This window comes from Balaenoptera musculus, chromosome 10 (genome assembly GCF_009873245.2).
Source record: "Balaenoptera musculus isolate JJ_BM4_2016_0621 chromosome 10, mBalMus1.pri.v3, whole genome shotgun sequence".
NCBI classification, from domain to species: domain Eukaryota; kingdom Metazoa; phylum Chordata; class Mammalia; order Artiodactyla; family Balaenopteridae; genus Balaenoptera; species Balaenoptera musculus.
In genome coordinates this window covers 66162687-66185121 of record NC_045794.1, presented here as the reverse complement: position 1 = coordinate 66185121, position 22435 = coordinate 66162687, and the positions used below count along the sequence as shown (strand labels likewise).

The 22435-nt window shown below is 35.8% G+C and overlaps 1 protein-coding gene and 1 pseudogene across 6 annotated transcripts in view; both read left to right on the top strand.

Moving 5' to 3' along the window:
• LIN7A (lin-7 homolog A, crumbs cell polarity complex component) overlaps nucleotides 1-22435 on the top strand; it is a 250907-nt gene that overhangs the window by 193332 nt on the left and 35140 nt on the right. For all 6 annotated transcript variants that reach the window (XM_036867021.1, XM_036867026.1, XM_036867025.1 and 3 more), the window contains 2 exons: nucleotides 11249-11320; nucleotides 13614-13823. In XM_036867021.1, the coding sequence (XP_036722916.1) occupies nucleotides 11249-11320; nucleotides 13614-13823 (282 nt within the window). The remainder of the gene's footprint in view (nucleotides 1-11248; nucleotides 11321-13613; nucleotides 13824-22435) is intronic.
• Nucleotides 8517-10549, top strand: LOC118902552 (annotated as a pseudogene).

Below are 22435 nucleotides of genomic sequence, written 5' to 3'. Positions count from 1 at the left end.
AGAAATCCATTAAAAAAATTATAGATAGCTATAGATATAAATATCAGTCTTAATACTTAACATTGCTTTTTTTCTTATTAAAGAAGTATGTTCTTGCTTGCTTTTTAATAAAAACCTACATATAAGAAGCTTTAATGAATATTATAATGTGGTAGGATTTGGACCATGTAATTTTCTCATTTAGACTTTCTCATTCATTTTCTCTAATCTGATCATATGTCTTTCTACTATTTTCCCTCTTGAGGTAACTTGGTTTAATGCCATTTTCATTTTTCACAATGTTGCTGAAAAATTTATTTCTTTTTTCCAGTCACTGATATAGAGAAGTTTATTTAATCTAGATTATAATTCTATTGACATTTTAGTAGCTAGCCCATCTATAATAAGACACTTTGAAAGAGATATTACCATCCATTAAAGTATATGTTGCTTTCCACACTGATAAACTTTGAGGAATGGGGGCTAATGTTATCTTTTTATTATATTAAATACTTTCTTAAATATCTGTAGGTTTTTGTGTTTTAAAGTCTTTATTTTAGGTTTCCAAAATAACAATTAAGTTTCTGAATATTTTCATCTCTTAAGAAATATTTTCTGTTTTTTAAAAGTCAGGTTTATTGAAGCATAATTGCCATCGAGTAATATTTCCCCTTTTCAGTGTACAGTTTCAGAGTTTTAGTAATCCCATACAATCATGTTAACCATAACCTTTATCAAGATATTAGAACAGTTCCAACACCCCGCAGATTTTGTCATACCTGGTAGTCAATTCATCCCACCCCCAGCTTCTGACAACCTTTGATCTGTTTTCTGTCCTTATTATTTTGCCTTTTCCTGAGTATCATATAAATGAAATCTATAGAGTCTGGCTTCTTTCGCTTAGCAACATAGATTTGAAATTCATCCACATTGTTGCATGTATGAGTAGTTTGTTCCTTTTTATTGCCTAGCAGTATTCCATTGTATGGATGTGCTTCCATTTGATATTCATCCACAGTTGAAGCCTATTGAGTTTTTTCTAGTTTGTGGTGATTATGAATAAAGTGTGCTTGTACCTAATTTTTGTATGAATATACATTTTTTGTTTATCTTGGATAAATAGCTAAATGTAGATAAGTGAATCTTACAAGTTTAGGTTTAAATCTGTGGAAAACTATTAATTTGTTTTCTCAAGTGGATGTGCCATTTTCTATTCCCACAAGAGTTCTAGTTGTTCAACGTTTTTGCACATACTAGGTATTGTTGGGATTTTTTAAAATCTAGACATTCTAATAAGTGTGTACATGTGTCTAATTATAATTTTAATTTGAATTTCCCAGCAACTAATGATGTTGATTATCTTTTCATATTTGCCACCCATACACCTTTCTTGATGACATGCCTGTTCAGATACTTTACCCAATTTTTAATTGGGTTGTTGTCTTGTTATTGACTTTTGAAAACTCTTTCTATATTCTGGATAGGAGGCCATCATCAGCTATGTGTTTTGCAAACATTTCCTCTTAGTCAGCTTGTCTTTTCATATTCCTAACAGTGTTTTTCCAAGAGTTAGTTTCTGCATCTTTTTTTTACTGTGACTTTAGTCTATCCTCTCTTAGTTTCTAAACCCTCATATTAACAAATTTGCTTTGATTTCTAATGAAAAAATTATAACTTTTGGAATTGGAAGAGGCTAGAAGAAAACAGGCTCTAAATATAGCATAGTTCTGTAAAACATTTACTTGAGTAATATAGCAATGAGGAATTCTCTTGGCTGAAAGTAGCAGAAAATCCAACTTCAGTGGCTGAAACAAATAGACTGTTTTTCTTCATTACAGTTAGTTGAGAGTAGGCAGCTGCTCACAGGGATTCAGGAGCTCCATGGGATCAGAGCTGATGTCTATGTGTTTCCTTGGCCTTTCTCTTGCAGTTACAGGTTGCTACTACAGCTGATAATATCCACAATCAGGAAGAGAAATAGAGGTGGGGAAATGGACAGTGTTTATACCAAAACAGCAACACTTTCACAGAAGCCTCTCATCTACTTCCAGTTGAATTCTCGCTGGACAGAACTGGGTCATGTGGCCAGGCAGTGCTGGGAGGAGGGAGTGGAAAATGGGGGTGGGGTAAGGTGAGCCTAAGTAGTGTTTGCCTCACGCAGCAACTTTAATTAACATCAAAATACAAGAGTCAACACAGCTATCTGCAAGAGCGGAAGACAGAACAATCAGAATCTAGTTTTGAACTCAATTTTTTCCACACTTCTCACCAAGCAGCTAAATTCTAAAGGCATTGTTCCAACCAAATCTTAGACACGCATATAATAGTAATAATAGAAATATAGCAGCTATTATAATAAAAGTATAAGAATAACAGGTTATGGTTCATGAAGCCACATACTTTGTCTTCTTTGGCTGACTCTTGAAGATAGCATTTTACATAGTAGAAAACTAAGATGCACAGATAGCAGGTCCCTTAAAGTCACATAGAAAAGGAGCAAAGGGCAAGAAACTGATGATATAGATTTGTCATCCCTTTCCTACACCTCTGTACCAATCGGGGTTTTCAAGATCAAGAAGAATGATTCAGTGTAAAGTTTATATTGCGATATTGTCTACATAGTCTATGATAAATGAGAGCTCAGAAGCAAGAATCCTCTTGCACTTGAATTTTAGCTGTTTGTTTTAACTCTAACTGGGAATTCTGTTGTAAATTTGGTCCAGAAGAGAAGCTTTTATGACATTTGTACTTGATATTCTCCCAGTGACAAACTTTCCATCCAGAAAAGGTCGGCTATCTGCTTTTTAATATAAAGAAAAGTAAAATTTAAACTGTTCACTTAAAATATTTTAAAACACTCCTTCTATAATGAACATTAATACTAATTCAAAGTTTTAGAAACAGCCAATATTTTTTTTTCATATTTTGGCCCAGGTGCCTAACCTACTGACTAGAATAGCTTGTAAGTAAATATTAGTTGAATGAATGAATAAATGAATCTTTTTGAACCAACTCACCACAATTCCACTGCCTTTATTGAATTGATTTGTATTTGTAAATTGTCAGTAGCTTAGAATAGGTTCTAAAAATACAAAATGCTATTGAATTTGTGGGATTTATTCAAGGTTAGGAAATTATTGACTAAGATGTAAACTAAAACTCTATACAAGAGTTTTTATAAATTATTTGACTTTCACTAGGAATTAAACCCATATTATCCAATAGAATGTGCTTAGAAATGCTGTAGTTAAAGGTTGCCAGACATTTGGGGACCCAAAAGATTCAGAGGACCATAACATAAGCCCCATGCACTGTCCCTTGAAGAAGCTCATACAACCATTTTCTGTTTTCCCCTTCAGAAACTTTCTCAGGGTATCTGGGAAATACTTTAGCTTTCCATAACACCTTTCTTCAAAATTTTATACTCTTACAATTGTCCTTGAAAAGTAAGATAGGCAGGGATAGGTTTTGCCCCTTAGGAAGTAAAAAGCTAAGAAACGTTCCTAAGATGACATAGCTAATGGAAATAGAATTAATATCTCCAAGTTTTGACTTGACTCTATAACTAGACCATGACCTTTTTAGATCACTTTTGAAAACCAACTATCAGAATCTATTGTATTTTATAGGAAAAAAGACTGACAATAATACTGGATTTATTTCACTTAATCTTAGTATGTTATAACCGGAAAAGAGGATTAAAATGCTCTTTCACTTTCATTTGCAGTGGCGCATTTGTTGGTTTCAGAACCGTATTGTTGATTGGCAGCCACCACTTGTATAGTGGTAGACACTGTATAAAACCCAGAAACTTTTATGCAAAATATAAGTACTTGTGACATCTGCACATCTGTTTCAACGCATGCTGCCAAAATAGTAGTGGTCCGATGTTGTCTCAATATAAGAAAACCTGCTGTGGTTAAAAGACGAAACATTTGGGAGGCAACCAGATATCAATTTCTGTGCCAAATTGGCCACTAACTAGCTGTGCATTTGTGGTTTTGTTACCATCTCCATGGCTGTTTTCTTGTGTGTAGAATGCCTGAATCACAAGTTGTGAGAATTAAATGAACTCATAAATATAAAATGCTTAGCACTACTCTTGGCCTACAGTAAGTCCTTGTTAAATGTGCACCAGAATCATGACATTTGACTCCAAAAATTATTTACTGAACATTTACGAGACCCTTCACTCAGTGCTATGCAAGTGTTGTTTTACAGCTCACTAATTATTACACATCAAAAGAAAATATATAGCTTGATTCATTAGTTCAGGGTTTCACAATCTCAGCATCACTGACATTTTGGCAGATAATTCATTATTGTGGGGAGCTGCCTTGAGCATTGTAGGATGTTTAGCAGCATCCTGGCTACTGGGCATGTCGACTACTAGATGCCAGCAGCACCATCCCTCTCCCCATTTGTGACAACCCAGAATGTCTCCAGACATTGCCCAGTGTCTCCTGGAGGCAGAGGCAAAATTCCCCTAGTTGAGAACTACAGTCTTTGATCAGTTCTTTCTAAAAGTGTTCATAGACTCCTAGTCCTAGAGGATTCTTCCTCAAAGATCCCAGGGTCAAATACATTGGGAAACATTAAATAAATAGTAATGATAATAACTAATTTTTTATGCACTTACTACATCCTACAAACTGTTCTTATCTTATTGAATCTTCACAACAGACCTAGAAGTTAATTGATGCTTTAAGCACATTTTTCAAATGCAAAAATTGAGCCCCAGAGAAATCAAGTAACTGACAAAAATCATACAATTAATAAGTGGCCCAGGGTTTGTTTCCAAGCCATCTCCAGAGCCTGTGCAATTATCTATATATAGTACTACTTCTTGCATAGCACATTTTTAAATTCACAGTTCAAATTGGGGTGTTAAGGATAATTATTCTTAATTTGTATTTGCTTTATCTCAGGCTCTTACAAAATTAGTTTTTCTTTTGTGCTTCAGTTTTCCTCCTTATTTTTATTTTTTATTGAAGTATAATTGACATATATTAGTTTCAGATGTACAACATAGCGATTTAATATTTGTATACCTTGTGAAATAATCACTACAGTAAGTCTAGTTTAAACCCATAACCATGAATAGTTACAATTTTTTTTTCCTTGTGATGAGAACTTTTATGATTTACTCTCTTAGTAACTTTCAAATATGCAATACAGTATTATTAACTGTAGTCACCATGCTGTCCACCGTATTCCCATGACTTATTTTGTAACTGAAGTTTGTACCTTTTTGCCCACTCCCAACTCCCCTCTCTGGCAACCACCAATCCGTTTTCTGTATCTATGAGCTTGGTTTTATTTGTTTGTTTGTTTTGGTTTTTTTAGATTCCACATGTAAGTGAGATCATGTGGTATTTATCTTTCTCTGTCTGACTTATTTCACTTAGCATAATGCCTTCAAGATCCATCTACATTGTTATGAGTAACAAGATTTTACTCTTTTTTTTTGGCTGACTAGTATACCATTGCATGTATATACCATATCTTCTTTATCTGTTTATCCACTGGTGTTCACTTAGGTTGTTTCCATACCTTGGCTCCCCTAAATAATGCTGCAGTGAACATGGGTGTGCATATATCTTTTCAAATTAGTGTTTTCATTTTCTTTGGATAAATACCCAGAAGTGAAATTACTGGATCATATGGTAGTTCTATTTTTAATTTTTTGAGGAACCTCCATAATGCTTTCCATAGTGGTGCACTAATTTACAATGGCACCAACAGTACATGAGGGTTTCCTTTTCTCCACATCCTCTCCAACACTTATTTCTTGTCTTTTTGGTAATAGCCATTCTGACAGGTATGAGGTGATATCTCATTGTGGTTTTGATTTGCATCCCCTGATGATTAGTGATGTTGAGCATATTTTCATGTGCCTCTTGGCCATCTGTATGTCTTCTCTGGAAAAATATTCAGATCCTCTGCCCATTTTTATATTGGATTGTTTCATTTTTGTTTTTGCTGTTGGGTGAGTTTTTCATATATTTTGGATATTAACCTCTTATCAGATATGTGATTTGCAAATATTTTCTCCCATTCAGTAGGTCGCTTTTTCATTTTGTTGATGATTTCCCTTGCTGTGTAGAAGCTTTTTAATTTGATGTAGACCCATTTGTTTATTTTTGCTTTTGTTGTCTTTGCTTTTAGAGTCAGATCCAAAAAATAATCTTTAAGATTGGTATCAAGGATCTACCACCTATGTTTTCTTCTAGGAGTTTTACGGTTTCAGGTCTAACATTCAAGTGTTTAATCCATTTTGAATTAATTTTTGTGTATGGTCCAAGATAATAGTTTAATTCTTTTGCATGTGGCTGTCTAGTTTTCTCAACACCATTTATTGGAGAGACTGTCCTTTCCCTATTGTGTATTCTTGCTTCCTTTGTCATAAGTTAATTGACCATACATGTATGGGTTTATTTTTGGGCTCTCCATTCTGTCCCATTGATCTATGTGTCTGTTTTTATACCAATATCATACGGTTTTGATTACTACAGCTTTGTAATATAGTTGGAAAACAAGGAGTGTGATGCCTCCAGCTTTGTTCTCCTTTTTCAAGATTGCTTTGTCTATTCAAGGTCTTTTGTGTTTCCATATAAATTTTAGGATTGTGTTCTATTTCTGTGAAATATGCCATTGGAATTTTGTTAAGAATTGCATTGAATCTGTAGATTGTTCTAGGTGACATGGTCATTTTAACAATATTAATTCTTCCAGTCCATGAGTACGTAATATCTTTTCATTTATTTGTGTCTTCTTCATTTCTTTCATCGATGTCTTATTAGTTTTCAGTGTACAGGCCTTTTACCTCCTTGGTTAAAAAAACGTAGTTTTTGGTTTAATCAATTGATGACAACCATTCCTCCTCCCCCAATTATTTGCTACATGATTGTCCTCATAAACATCCTTGAATGCAAACAAACATGTCACTCCCCCAGAAAAGATGACCACAATGACTCCAGACAAACTCAGTTGGCCAGGAGCCAAGGAGGGAGAAATTTACTCTGCTTGAGGAAGGCAGAGAATGTTTAACAGAGAAGACAATATTTGAATTAAGCCTCTAATGATTGTGTTAAACTTAGATAAATAAGAGTCTTCCTGATGGAAGGGCATTCCACAAAGAACATACAGCATGTGCAAAAGCCTGGGCAACTAAGAGGGTGTGATATGTTTGGGTAATGGTCAGGGAGGAGAAAAGGAATTAGGAAAACAAGACTAAAGAGGAGGCTGTGCTCTGCATTATTTTCACTAGCTTGACTTTTGTAAGCATTTGACTTTGCAACCTTTACTGTAAGGGCAGCAGACAGCCAAGAGCACAGCAGCAGTATGGTCAGGTAGGTACTTGATGTTGATAACTAAAGTCTATAGTGTTTTGGTGGTAGACAGACCCAATTAAGACATTAATGCCGTGCTTCGAGCAACAGATAATAAATAAGTTAGGATGGAGCAAATGGGTCAAATTTGAGAGAGTTTATTAACAAGAGAAACAGGCAAGCAGGCTGGAGAAAATCCTCCTCTTAAATGGGCTGTAAGAGCAAGTAAGTGGCATTTATTTGTGGAAGGGCCATTTCTGTGAAACAAAACGATGCACTTTCAAGGAAATAACATGGAAACACGCTTAGCAGTTATTTTGATAACCTAAAGAATTTGCATTAACAGGTCCCAGTTCCACAAAATGCTCTTCTGGAAACTTGTTCTCTTCCTGTTCAGATTTCCCACAGAAACTGAATACCCCAGTTATTTAGTGGAAACATAAGGATAAAAGGTGGATCCTGAGTAGTGCTCCTACCTCTCTCCTCCAGACCACTTTGTCTTTCTCCTCCTAAATATGCTACCTGGGAAAGATGAATCAGCATTAGTGGAGATTCAACCAAATATATTTGAGAAATGAGCCAATAAAAAATGTTGGGAAATCAGTCCCAGACATTCAGTGAATGGTTGTTGAATGGATGAATTAATCAAATTTTGAATTCACCTTAATAATTTTTGACTTAAGCATATAAAATAAGATTTATAGAAAGGAAAAAATCTTCAATTAAAATTTTCCTATTTCATCTTTTACTGATGTAGCTAATGGGTCACTCCTGAAAAATACTCCAGCATAATACCAAATGGACTTTTACCCCTGTGCCTTATGCAGTAGATATTTACAAATTTATTATTTAAATCTTCAAAATGAGCATATAATCAAGCATATTTAATCGTCTTATTTTTTCAAAATATCTTCTTCAAACTATCATTTAAAAGTCATCCTCTATACTTCAGTTTATTTAAAATTGAGCAATTTATTTTACGACTGATTTCCTAACCTCCATCCCTGGTAGTTTAAAGGAAAAACAGTTTTTCTATTATGTTTCAATAATTTGTATAGTTGTGTCTAGAATCATAATTAGTAATAATATCTGCTGTCTAAGGAGTACCTGCTGTGGATGGCGTTTTGAAAGTATTTTTTCAAATAAAAACAACCATACTGGCCGGGACAGCCCCCATCTTCTTTAGGTGCACCGGGCAAGCCGGCGGTGCTGGGGAGGGGAGATATTGCGGTCGCTGTTAGTGACCCTGTGGCGCGTCTCTGTGGGACCGGGAACGTAAAGATAGCCAGAATGGCAGAAAATGGTGATAATGAAAAAATGGCTGCTCTGGAGGCCAAAATCTGTCATCAAATCGAGTATTATTTTGGTGACTTCAATTTGCCACGTGACAAATTTTTAAAGGAACAGATCAAACTGGATGAAGGCTGGGTACCTTTGGAGATAATGATAAAATTTAATAGGTTAAACCGTCTAACAACAGACTTTAATGTAATAGTAGAAGCATTGAACAAATCAAAGGCAGAACTCATGGAAATAAGTGAAGATAAAACTAAAATTAGAAGATCTCCAAGCAAACCCCTCCCTGAGGTGACTGATGAGTATAAAAATGATGTAAAAAACAGACCTGTTTATATTAAAGGCTTCCCAATTGATGCAGCCCTTGATGACATAAAAGAATGGTTGGAAGATAAAGGTCAGGTACTAAATATTCAGATGAGAAGAACATTGCACAAAGTATTTAAGGGATCAATATTTGCTGTATTTGATACCATTGAATCTGCTAAGAAGTCTGTTGAGACCCCTGGCCAGAAGTACAAAGACACAGACCTGCTAATACTTTTCAAGGAAGATTACTTTGCAAAAAAAATGAAGAAAGAAAGCAAAATAAAATAGAAGCTGAATTACGAGCTAAACACGAGCAAGAAGAAAAAAGTTAGCAGAAAATGCTGAAATGAAATCTCTAGAAGAAAAGATTGGCTGCTTGCTGAAATTCTCGGGGGACTTAGATGATCAGACGTGTAGAGAAGATTTGCATGTCCTTTTCTCAAATCATGGTGAAATAAAATGGATAGACTTTGTCAGAGGAGCCAAAGAGGGAATAATTCTGTTTAAAGAAAAAGCTAAGGAAGCACTGGATAAAGCAAAAGATGCAAATAATGGTAACCTACAATTAAGGAACAAAGAGGTCACCTGGGAAGTTCTAGAAGGAGATGTGGAAAAAGAAGCATTGAAAACAATAATAGAAGATCAACAAGAATCCCTAAGCAAATAGAAGTCAAAAGGTCACAGATTTAAAGGAAAAGGAAAGGGAAATAAAGCTGCCCAGATTGGGTCTGCTAAAGGAAAAGTACAGTTTCAGGGCAAGAAAACTAAATTTGATAGTGATGATGAACATGATGAAAATGGTGCATCTAGACCAGTAAAAACAGCAAGAGAAGAAACAGACAAAGAAGAACCTTCATCAAAACAGCAGAAAACAGAAAATGGTGCCAAAGACCAGTAATTTAGTAAACATTTTTTATTCATTTTAATTAGATTTTAAGCTGCTTTTGTCTTTGGAGGCTTTTAAAAAGAAAACCGAATTAGGTCCACTTCAATGTCCACCTGTAAGAAAGGAAAATTTTTTTGTCATTTAACTTGTCTTTTTCTGTTGTTGTTGTTGTTATCCAAATGAGTATGTTTTTATGTATAATTCTGTTTGTGTTCTTTCAGATTATTCAAATATCAAGAGAAACATTCTTCCACTAAATTGCCTTTGTAATATGAGACTGTATTAGTACAAAGTAATACAATGTATACTGCATAAAAAAAAATACTAAATAAATATTCTTTACCCATTATTCAGATGGGCAAAAAGAGCGTCAAAGTGGTAAAGTAGTTCAACCAAGACCTCATAGTTCCCCAATTGTATTGTAAGGCTCAAACGTAGGTCTGTCAGCAAAACCTGTATGCTTTCTATGACGTCATTCTGGGTCCAGATTTTACCCCCCATTCTTTCTATTTCATCTAAATGTTAACAAGAACCCATAGTTGATATGTTGTTCTGTATTACTAATTCCAAGAATCTCTTACTTTACTTGTCTTTGCTCCTGAATCTCTATAGTTATGAATTATGAATCTGTATCAGTAACACATTCCAACTTGCATACCTTCCAACATGCAAGGAAAAGATATTGTAATCCCAGCTCTGTGGAATATTTAAGTAATTTTTTTTTTTTTTTAACTTTGGGTTTATTTACTTATTTATTTGTTTATTTATTTATGGCTGTGTTGGGTCTTCGTTTCTGTGTGAGGGCTTTCTCTAGTTGCGGCAAGTGGGGGCCACTCTTCATCACGGCGCGCGGGCCTCTCTTGTTGCGGAACACAGGCTCCAGATGCGCAGGCTCAGTAATTGTGGCTCACGGGCCTTGTTGCTCCGTGGCATGTGGGATCTTCCCAGACCAGGGCTCGAACCCATGTCCCCTGCATTGGCAGCCAGATTCTCAACCACTGCGCCACCAGGGAAGCCCAGCTCTGTGGAATATTAACTTAGAAAACTATGTTTAAAATGTTACCTAGATTCAGGAAATAACTATATACATTATTTTTATTACATATTTGAGAGATAGAACTATAAATAATGGTAAAAAATTTTACCAACAGCGGTTTTTATAAAACCAAATATAAAAGTTTTGTCACTTGATAAACATGGATAACCAAATTAAAAAGTGAATAAAAGTGATTGCCCTCTCTTCTCTGCCCTAACCACCGCCTGCCCCCCCCAAAAAAAAAAATAGGAGGGATTTTTGGTCCAAATCATCAGGATAATTGATTCAAACCTATTTTATTTTGTGATAGGGAACTTCTGTCTTACAATGAAAATTTATTGTCCTACCTGCAATGAAAGAATTGATATTCTTAATGTTCTTACACATTCTTTTTTTATGTGAACATTTTAGGTGTATCAATATATGCATGAAACGATAACTGTTAATGGCTGTCCCGAATTCCGTGCCAGGGCCACAGCAAAGGTAAGACTTGAGTAACTTTAAAAATATACTTAACCCCAGTGATCTAGTAATTGATTGTGCGCGTGTGTGTTTCAGGTATTCTCGTGTGTACACTGTAAGAGAATTTAGACATCAGTGGCAGCCCAGAGTCTAGAACCAGTACTACTTCCCAGGTAAAAATCCTAATGGAAAATTGAACGTTTCTGCTGCTTCTGTAGCTTAAGAAAGGAGAATGATTTCATTAAACTCACTGAATGTTCATTTGGCACAAGCAAATCTGCTGGTTCATTGTATGAAATACTTCTTGGTTTTCTGACACATTCCTCTGATCCAAAAGAACCTGTTCCCTATTCAACGCATGAAGATTTGTACAAGTCTAAAAGTTTTACTCAAGCTAGACATGACAAGAACTCACCTGATACCCACTGATGCAGGATTCTTCCATGTACTGAGCAGAGTAGCTGAATGAATATGATGTTGACCTAAAGGGAAGGTCTGTTACCTGTTTTGGTAGTGACCACATTTGCCCTTGAAAAACTCAAATCCAGAGATTGCAGAGACCTTCCGAATGAAAATGTTACAGCAGTAGGATCATGAAATTATCTGGAAAACAGACCATAGGAAATAATAGTTTTAAACTAAAATCACTAATGCAATTCTTACTTTACAAGTACAGAAATGTTATAATAAATACACATTTGCTTTTTAAAAGCTTTTCTCTTTCTAATATGTGTAAGAAATAAGAACTGCTGAAAATAATCAGAATTTTCCATTTAATTCTTTTGTGTTACATCACCTATTGTTTGGTTTCTCTCCTGATTTTTCAGTTTTCATTCCGTAGCTGAACACTATAGATTTGTGATTTTTTTGTTTTTTTGATTTTTTTAACCCAGGCAAAAAGAGGGTACTATTATCATTACATCATGCTTTGCTTGTACTGAAGTGGAACACACACAGAAAAATGATCCCTACATGGTTTAATTAAGGGGAAAGTGAATTATGTAGCGTTTTACCATTCTCATTTCTTATTCATGTAGAACAGCAGGATAGCAGCATAATGTTGCAATAGCACAATATTTTCTGGTTGTTTCTGGGCTGTCTGCATTGCATCCATGTCAGCCATTAAAATCTATGCATGACAGCAAGGTTTGCATGAGCAAATGCATGTAGCTAAAAACAAGCCATTATTTCCATATCATTCACTATCTTTCACTAAATGCAGACAGTAGCATAATGCTAAATTGATGTGATAATGCTGTGTGTGGAAAAGAATGTACAGTCGTTGGGAATCAATATTTTCAGTGTTGAGTAAATCACTTTATAGTAGGTATCTAAACAACTGTGGTTAAGGCAGTTTACCAGAGGTGGAAAATAAGAAGCAGGCAGAAGAATCTTTTCTTGATAGAAACTATTTAAATCTTCTCCATGGAGGGGAGGGGGGTGAAAACTAATGGTAAGTTGTTTCCTTCAACTTATTTTTAAAATTAATATATATGAATTTTAAAATAAAGTTATATCCATATTAAATGATATTTTGTACATCTAGGTATAAAACCATGGACTGCTCATTTTGCCTACGTTACTACAGTAGTTGAAATATTAATGTAAAATATAGGGGAGAAAAACCTGTGCCAGATAAGAGGACCTCTCATAATAATATGGAATATTGATATGAAGTAATTATAATCTGTTTGAATCTATTATTTTCTTTTAGCTTTTTTTTCTTTTAGGCATTTTCAATTAAAAAGAAAAAGAAACTAAATTTTCTAAGCCAGTGGTTTGGCAATAGCAAAATTCTAGATGTATTCACCAGTATATATACATATAAGTGCTCCTCAGTGTATTGAATACATTTATGTGCAAACACCAAGTTAGACTGTGTGTCATACAAAGAAGTGTAAGCCACAATCTCGGCCCTTCAGGTGCCCATGGTCAACATATATACAGAATATACAATAATTATAGTTTATGTACCATATGTAGGTATTATATGTACCAAAGCTATTTGGAGTCCAAGAATAGGAAGATTTGCATCTAACCAAGGTTAGTGGGAAAGATTTTTATGAGGAAGGGAAATTTTTATCATAATGGGTAAGGTCTAGAAAGGTGGAAATATCAATAGTTGGGCTGAGCTTTACCAAAGAAAGGAATTATAAAGGACATCTAAATGAAGAAAGCCCCCTCCCTTTCGTGTTCTTTCTTTCACAGGAGAATGCTATAAAATAGGAGGAGTTGCCTGATCTACACACTGCAAGTCATATGATTAGCCTTATTTCCCTCGTTTTTATCACCAAATGACCATCTTTTCTTTCAGGCAACAGTTGCAGCTTTTGCAGCTAGTGAAGGCCACTCCCACCCTCGGGTAGTCGAGCTGCCAAAAACAGATGAAGGCCTTGGTTTTAATGTGATGGGAGGAAAGGAGCAAAATTCCCCCATTTATATCTCTCGCATCATTCCTGGAGGGGTGGCCGAAAGACACGGAGGCCTCAAGCGAGGAGACCAGCTACTATCAGTGAATGGAGTGGTATGTTCATAACATAATCAGAGGTTTTTCTCTCTAAGCACATTCTTGTTTTTCCCCTGCTGTTACTAAAGTCAATGTTGAAATCCTAGAACAAATCTTAATTTTGTGTCCAAACAGCTTCCTCAGCATTGATGGATATTAAGCCTACAAAAGCAGTAATTTTATAGTTTTGATGTATCATTTTGTCTTATTCAGGGATGATAAGTAGGACCGAGTGGGAAAATCATCCCAAGATATTATCCCAACTAGTAGAATTTCCCCCATATAATACTATAATTGAATTAATATTTAAAAGAACATAATTTCAAGTCACTTTTATTCAAAGTTATTATAAGCAAATATACACATTTAAAAAATAAAGCTAAAACTTCTCACTCTATATATTTTTCATTTTCATTTTCATTAAAGAGGAAGAATAATTTTAATATGTGTAATAATAGCACACATGGAAAAGGCTAATGCACAGATAATTCTGTAAGCCGGGTATACAGCTATAGTATAACAAAAATATATCAGCCTCTTTCCTGGAAAAGTTTGATTATATTATCTATTCATCATATTTATTTTAGTTTTCACATAAAGTTAAAACTAAGAACATACATTTTTTTCATAACCTCATATTCTTTGGATGCCATCACCTCCACATGTAATAACGAGTTGTTAATGAAATGGCTTCATGTGAAATGAATAATTTTTCCCCATAACTTCTACTTAAATCAAAAATAATTAACCTAAAAGCATAAATTTCAGAAGTATAGATAGGAACATATCAAAGTTTACTTTTCTCTTCACCTAGGATCTGTCTTCTAAGAACTTAAGATTTTAAAGAATAAATTAGATTTGGGTTATTTGTGGCCACATTGATTTCTGCTAAGGACATAATATCCAAAATAAATGAATTTGGAATGTGATATTTTGTTGGTAACTATGGAGTAAATTCTTCTATTTATATCTTGCATTTTTTTTTTAGCCTGATTAGTAGTTTTATAGGACCCAAAATCATTCATTCAACTCCACTGATCTCTGGTGTACATCAAAATCATCAGTCCATGAATATTTTATTTCCCTTAAGCACTCCAATTCTAAAATTACCATTTCATTTACTTTTTTCTGTGCAACAATGCTTTGAGATGAGCTTTTTATTGACCTTTAGATAACTATGACTTTTTCAAAGCATGTTTCAACTGACAATTTCATAGTCGAGCTTTCTAGGAGAGGGCTCTAGAGCTAGGTCATGCAATTATGTCATAGAGTAATCTGTGCCTCAGTGTATGAAATTACAGTTTCTCTGAATATATTGGGTAGATCAAAAGAGAGTATAGATTTTAAAACATGAGAAGTACAAAAAAAGAACCCAAACTATATTAATAGTAAGTGTATATATATAAAGCAACAGTAAATATATATTAAATCAATTTAATATGAGTTGACTTTAAGCTATCTGTCAAAAGGGCTAAAGAGCCTTTGTTTAACCCATACATTTGCAGGGAACCCAGCTGCTGCCATTTCATAACCACTCATCCATTCCTTGCAATGACCATGTGACTTTATCTGGGCGTCTGCGGGAGGAATTGGAGCAATGGAATCAGACACAACAGGCTCTACCACTCAATATCCATATTTTTATGGATTAATATCCCCTAAACCTGAATTTCCTAATCTGAGTAAGGGAGTAGTGACTAATTTGAAGGGCTCTGATGAAAATTAAAATGAGGCAAAATGTCTGTTGAGAGCTATCCTGTGATAATTTGGTTATACACACCTTTGATAGGTAAGTGTGGTTACTGCAGAATGTTGAAAAGGGTTAGCAGTCCCCCTATGATATTGCTATTGCCAGTTATAAGTTTTAAAGCAAATTCTGCTACACATATAGGCATATTTTAGCAAACATTTACTAGCAAATAGGCATTAATAGACTCATACCACCTCTTCCGTAAGTTTGATGACATCCTAGTTTTCTGCCCATTCAGATGTTCCAATCATTACCTTGAAGAAAAGGTTTACTTGAGGCAGATGAAACAACGTTCCAGAGCCAGGATTTTGTTATCTTTATATTCAGCATCAAACAACCAGAAATTCTACTAGACTGACAGTTGGAAATAAGAAGCTTTAGTGTTCAACTTAGGCCACTGATCCTTTGGTACAGGCTGTGGGCCTCCTTAAGAGTTTTGTAACCTGGTCATTGCAAAGGTGGGGGACGTCTCCAAAATCTTTAGTATTCCACTTATATTTAAAACCTTTAATTTTGTCGATTAAGTTCCATTTATAATGCTAGTTAATAAGTCACTAATTGTGCCAGTGAGAATCCATTTCTGACATATGTTGCTAATAAAACAAAGCATCAAGATGGGTATAACAAATGCTTTTGTAGTGACCAACCTCTAGAATGTTGCCTTGGTAACACCCTATATGTTTGCTGACCACCTAGACTGCTTTAAGCTTCTAAGTTGGAGTTTAAAACATTGTACATCTATATAATCAAACTATACATTATAAACTACGTATTTTAAAGTACTTAAAAGTAAGTTATATACATTTTAGCAGTACTAATATTTATCAGATATTCATCAAAAGGTAGTTTTCCTTCTGTAAATGAGAAATTTCATGACCCAGTGGGTTTCCAATAGTCACACAAAGTAGTTAATCCAAGGCAACAACCCTGGGCTCCTAACACTGTATCCACAAGTCTTTTCAGGATAAATAATTCCAGGCAGATAGCAGTATTTAATGAAAAAAAAAAATTCTGTAATGGAAGGGCCAAAAAGAGAAAATGTTAGCAAATGATCAAATTTACACTTTAAAATAAAGTACCATTTGGGGAAATTAATATGGAAGATTTTCAGAACATGCTATTCTAAACTGAGAACAAATTTTGGAAGGAAGTGATTTGAAGGGCTGAAGCAAACCTTACTACTTCAGTACAAGTACTCTGGGGAAAATTTCCTAGTGTCCTACTTGAAAACTAAAGAAATTGTTGCATGGACCTTTAAACATCTGAAAAGACAGATGAAAAGATGTCTTAATTATGCATGTTTGTTTTTATGCCCTACCTGCTTTTAGAAAGGATATATCATGATATCTGATAAAAAGTAAAATATGTTAATACAGAATTATTAACATGGCATGTTAGGTAATGAAGTGGGATAGAAAGGAAGAAAATCAATAAATAGAAATAAAGAAAAGATACAGCAGTAGAGCAAGTACTTTTTTTTCTCTTAGCCTCTTAGAAATCAATACAGAAGGAAACTCATACCAGCTCAGCTATCATTGGCAGGGATTTTTTTCTATCCCTGAGTTCCAGGAGAAATTTCCCATGGGATTTTTACAAATGAGATATTGAATCACCTAATACAATTTTATAGAAAATGCAGAGGCTTTTTGCGCATGGCTACTTCTTAGGTCAATCCTCAGTAAAAACTTAGAGCTGAATGCTCAATTAAAATTTAAGGGTAACAGGAGGTCACAATGTTACAGTTAGAATTTATAGCTTTCCAATGATCTCCTTTTCACCCTTTTATACCGAAGTGTTTCATCAGCAATTTTGAGAAGGACCTAAAGGGCTGTATATAAAGGTTACAGCCAACATGCAGCCAGCAGGGACAGTAAATACATTTAGTGATAGAGTCTGGATACAAAAAATATCAATAGAATGGTACAATAGGCCTAATTTAATAAGAATCTACATGAAGTCCTGCTCATTTGCCCAGAAAACTAGCTACCTATGTGCAGAATCAGGAAGGAATGGCTAAATAACAAAACCTGAAAAAAAAAAAAAAAAGAAAGCCTGGGGGATTTCAATTGATTTCAAGAGAAAAATGAAGCAAGTTGAGGGGAAAAAAAGAAAAACACAAAAATATGTTAATGTAATCATAGGGGCCATTAATACAAATATCATGTACAGACAGAGGAGGAGACTGGCCCAGCTCTGAATAAGCTGTTCAGCTCACACCCCACTGTGCTTTGATCCTGGTTCCATCCTTGGAAAGAACAATAAGCTCATCCGGAGTCAAGCAGTCTTGTATGGGAAGAAGGACTTGCCTTGTTTAGGGTAGAGAAGAGACTCAGGGGAACGATGGCTGCCTTCACTTGTCCTCCATTGTGTGAGGCAGCAGATGGCAGAACCAAGACCAGTGGATAAAAGCCACAGGGAAGGCAGATTACAGCTTATTATAAGAAAGGACCTTTAAACGCACAGGGAAAGACTGAATCATAAGTCAGTATGTGCCCATCATTTGAAGTTTTAATCAGAGATTAGAAGACTAACCAGCAAGAGTATTTCAAAATATGTGTACAGTGTAGAGGGCTGGAACGGTTGGTCCCAAGGTCCCTTCTAACTGTGTGACTGTGTTTTCAGATGGGATTTTGCTGAGACTCCTAAATACCCCTACACACACACACACACACACACACACACACACACACACACACACACACACACACACACACACACACACACACACACACACACACCCTCCTTATACAGGTAAGTAGGCTCTACCTACTCTCTGTGTACCCTACTGAGACATTTTTTTCTTGAACAGAGCATTAGACATATACTACAATATAATGCTTTTTATTTATCTAGCACTTTACAGTTTATGAACAGTATTTACCTAAAATTCTCCCATTTGTTCCTCAAAAGTCTCATGAAATGGGTAGGGTCAGAGTTTGTTCTCTCTCTCTCTCACACACACACACATGCAGAAATGGATACACACACATGTGCACACACAGGCCCACACCAAATACACACACAAGAAGTGAATTTCAGCCTTCATTGTGATCATAACCGATGCTTACCAAATGTAATAACTGGTTACTTAAAAAGTAAATCCCAATGAAATCTGAATAAGCTCCATGGATTGAGCCTATGTCAATGCCCTGGTTTTAATATTATACAGTTGTTTTAAAAGATGCTAATATTTAGGGAAGCTGGGTAAAGGGTGCACAGGACCTCCCTGCACATTTCTTTTCAACTTCCTGTGACTCAATAATTATTTCCTAATAATTTTTTAAAAGGGAGAAAGTCCCCAAGAATCAACCTGAAATATGATATCCTGGTGCTGATGGGAGAGAGGACAGATGGAGACAGGAAGGCACAGGGCAGAAAGATAAAATAAAAGCATAAGTACTTTAAAAATATGTCATAGTCAAAAGAGACCTTCATTAGCTCCTGAAATCCAGCCATTGTTTTAGAGCATCATTGGTAGGGAAATTGCAGTTAAATTTGCCCAGCTCTGTAGTTAATCCTAAATAAAGCTGTTGATACAGTGTATGAACAGTGCTAATTGATTTTTAAGCATAACAGATGAATGAGTAAAACTTGAGGGATGGAACAGAATAAATTGTTTTCCTGGAATCTGGCTTTTCTCCCATTTTATAAATACCTATGCCAAGTTAAGGGTGAGTCCTCACAGCCCAAATTATTTATGCAGAAAGGCTGTCAGGTGTGGAATGAGGATGAAACATAAATTAGAACTGTCTAGATCTGAGCTCTGTGAACCTACAGCATCCCAGATGGGAAATCTGTATTAAATCTTACTTATCTATTATCTGAACAAAGAGAAAATATACATAAGAAGATATTTTTAATTACTATGAAATACACTATAAGATTTCTATGAAAATTTAAGCTCTACATTAAAAACACCTGCCCCATTGACAGCAGTAATTTCTGTTCATTGCCTTCAGTCTTAGAACAGCACCCATCTACATAGTCAAAGCTCCATATATATTTGTTTAACTCCAGGCACCATTGTAAGCACCTTACATATTGAATTTATTATTTCCTCGTAATGATCTTTTGTGGTAGGTGCTCTTATTGTCACTCTTATTTTACAAATGAGGAAACTGAGGAAGAGCGAGATCAAATGACTTGTCCAAGGTCGTACAGCTACTGAATGACAGAGATGGAGAGTCTAACCTGGGCAGTCTGGCCTTATTCATCCTAATTGAAGGGTAAATAAATATCTTAGCCCTTAAAAGATAAGTATTTTCCTGTATGGTGTAGAAAAGATCACGTTTGTTTTTTCTGGTTTTTTTTTTTTTTTTAACTTTTATGGGTTTGCATAAGCATTTTTGGTTGGGAGAGGGTCTGTTGTTTTTCTGTTTCTCATAAAAGGCTTTGACCTTTAAAAAGTTAAGAACCATTCCTGAAAAACAGTAGCATTTTGGAAAAGGAGGCATTTACCTGAATTCGAATGGCTCAGAATCCTGAGGGGGTGCAGAGAGTTTGGTATGAAAGTGTTTGATGGTTCCATCCCTGTCTAACGCATCACTCCACCTTGTGTCAGGCGCAGAAAGCACAGGGCCAGAGTGTGGCCTGAACAGCCGGCGACAGGCCTGATCCACACTCACCCTTGGGGGTCCACGCGGCTGATAGAGGGAAGCCGTGCAGGCATAAAGAGGGGGAAGGCAAAGCAGAGCCTCAGCCTTTGGGTCCCTGTAGAGGCCTGGCGTGAGCGTCCCTAAGTTCTAGGCTAGGCGGCCTCAAGTAAAGCTATTCTCAAATTCTCTTTGCCAAGGAACTGTTACCAGATTCTTTACCTTGCTGGGCAGCTGAGTGCGAGACTGTTTGGGTTATAATTAAATAGGAGTGCAAGCTGGAATTTCAGTTAAGTGCTGAAAATTTTTGTTCTCTGAATAATTTCATGTGACACTCCACTCACAGTTGTGAAGGCTCCAAGACAAGTACGATTATGTTGCCTTAACCCAGTCACTTTAGGAACGGCACAAACAAGGCAGCATAATCCGGTATATTTTGCAACATTGAACAGGTAGTGTTCTAGTCCCTGTCATTCTAAATTGGCTCATGATAGATCTTTTCACTTAAAAAGCAGAATAGAAGAATACTGGGCTATCCCAACTGAGCAGGTAACAATAGCTCACAGGCCAGAACTGCTACATTCCCGCCCTGCGATTTCAGCCTACAGGAATGGCCACCAGGTACATTAGCTCTCAGACGTTAATAGACCAGCTTGAGCTTTGAGCATACCCTGAGGTTGTGCTGATGAAATTGACCGAAAATGTATCAATGCCAGAATACACTCACATTTAGCAAGTATTAAAGTACAAGTCTCTATATGCTGGAAAGCATTCCCACCCATGGGGTCAGACTGACCTAAATCTCTATTTAGATTGCTAGTAATGGGTATTTGACTATTCAGTTCTCTTCTGGTACAGTCTTTTTTGTAGTTATTTTTACCATTTGTTGTTTGTGTTTTTCTCATTTTGTGCTATTTTAGCAATATTTTTCATTCATTCAACAATTATTTGTAAAGCACTTATTATGTGACAGCTGCTAAGCAGAGACCTGGGTATAAATGTGAACAAAAGAGAAAGGGTTATAACCTTCGTGGAACTTTCTGTCTGGTAAAGAGTAGAAAAATAGTGATGATGATAATAATAAACATACAGGCATACCTTGTTCATTGTGCTTTGCAGATAGTTGAGTTTTTTACAGATTGAGGGTTTGTGGCAACCTTGCATTGTAAGATGATGGTTAGCATTTTTTAGCAATATTTTTAAATTAAGGTATACACATTGTTTTTTTAGACATAATTCTGTTGTACACTTCATAGATTACAGAGTAGTGTAAACATAATTTTATATGCACTAAGAAACCAAAAAGTACATGTGACTCACTTTATTGTGATATCTGCTTCATTGTAGTGGTCTGGTACCAAACCCTCAGTATCTCCAAGGTACGCCTGTATACATATCCATGTAGATGTAACTGGTGGTATAGCCATCACTTATCCCAGCATAAAGGAAATTCCCCCAGGGATTCAGTTCAGTCACACTGGTCGGAGTAATGAGATTTTTACTCCATGTGTGTATTAGTTTCTGTGGCTGCTGTAACAAATTACTGCGAACCTGATGCCTTAAACAATAGAAGTTTATCCTCCCACATTTCTGGAGGCCAGAAGTCAGAAATCAGTTTGAATGACCCCAAACCAGGGTGTTAGCAGGGCCGGACTCCCTCCAGAGGCTCTAGGGGAGAATTTGCTCCTTGCTTCTTGCAGCTTCTGTGTTGAATCTCCCTCTACTTCTTTCTTACAAGGACACTTCTGATTGCATTTAGGGCATTTAGATAAGTCAAGGTAATCTCATCTCAAGATTCTTAAGTTGATCATATCAGCAAGGACCCTTTTTCCATGCAAGGCAACATTTACAGGTTCCAGTGAATAATACCTGATGTCTTTGAAAACCATTATTCTAAATTCAGAGGGCTTACAAGTTTCCAGGACTATGGAAAGGGATCACTTGTCTACAGACCATGAGCACACTGGTTTTCCACTCTCAGGACAGTATATGCTGAGTATTTTCCACCTACTCCTGGTTCTGACAATGCAACTTTCTTTTTCCCCTCCCACTTTGAATACTTTTCTCCTTTTACTTCTGCCTGTATAATCAGTGAAGTTTTTCATCCTTCTCTTCCTCCTGCCCCCCGCCCCCCGGCCCCAATCTCTATCTAGTCTTTGGATAATGGGGGGAAAAAATGCAACCCTCTCTTTCTGCCTTACTGTCAAAGTCTTTCAGCTATTTCTGAGTTTCTTTATTTGCTCTGTAGATGTAAGCTGAAGGAAGCAAAGGGGGAGGGGAAGTACACA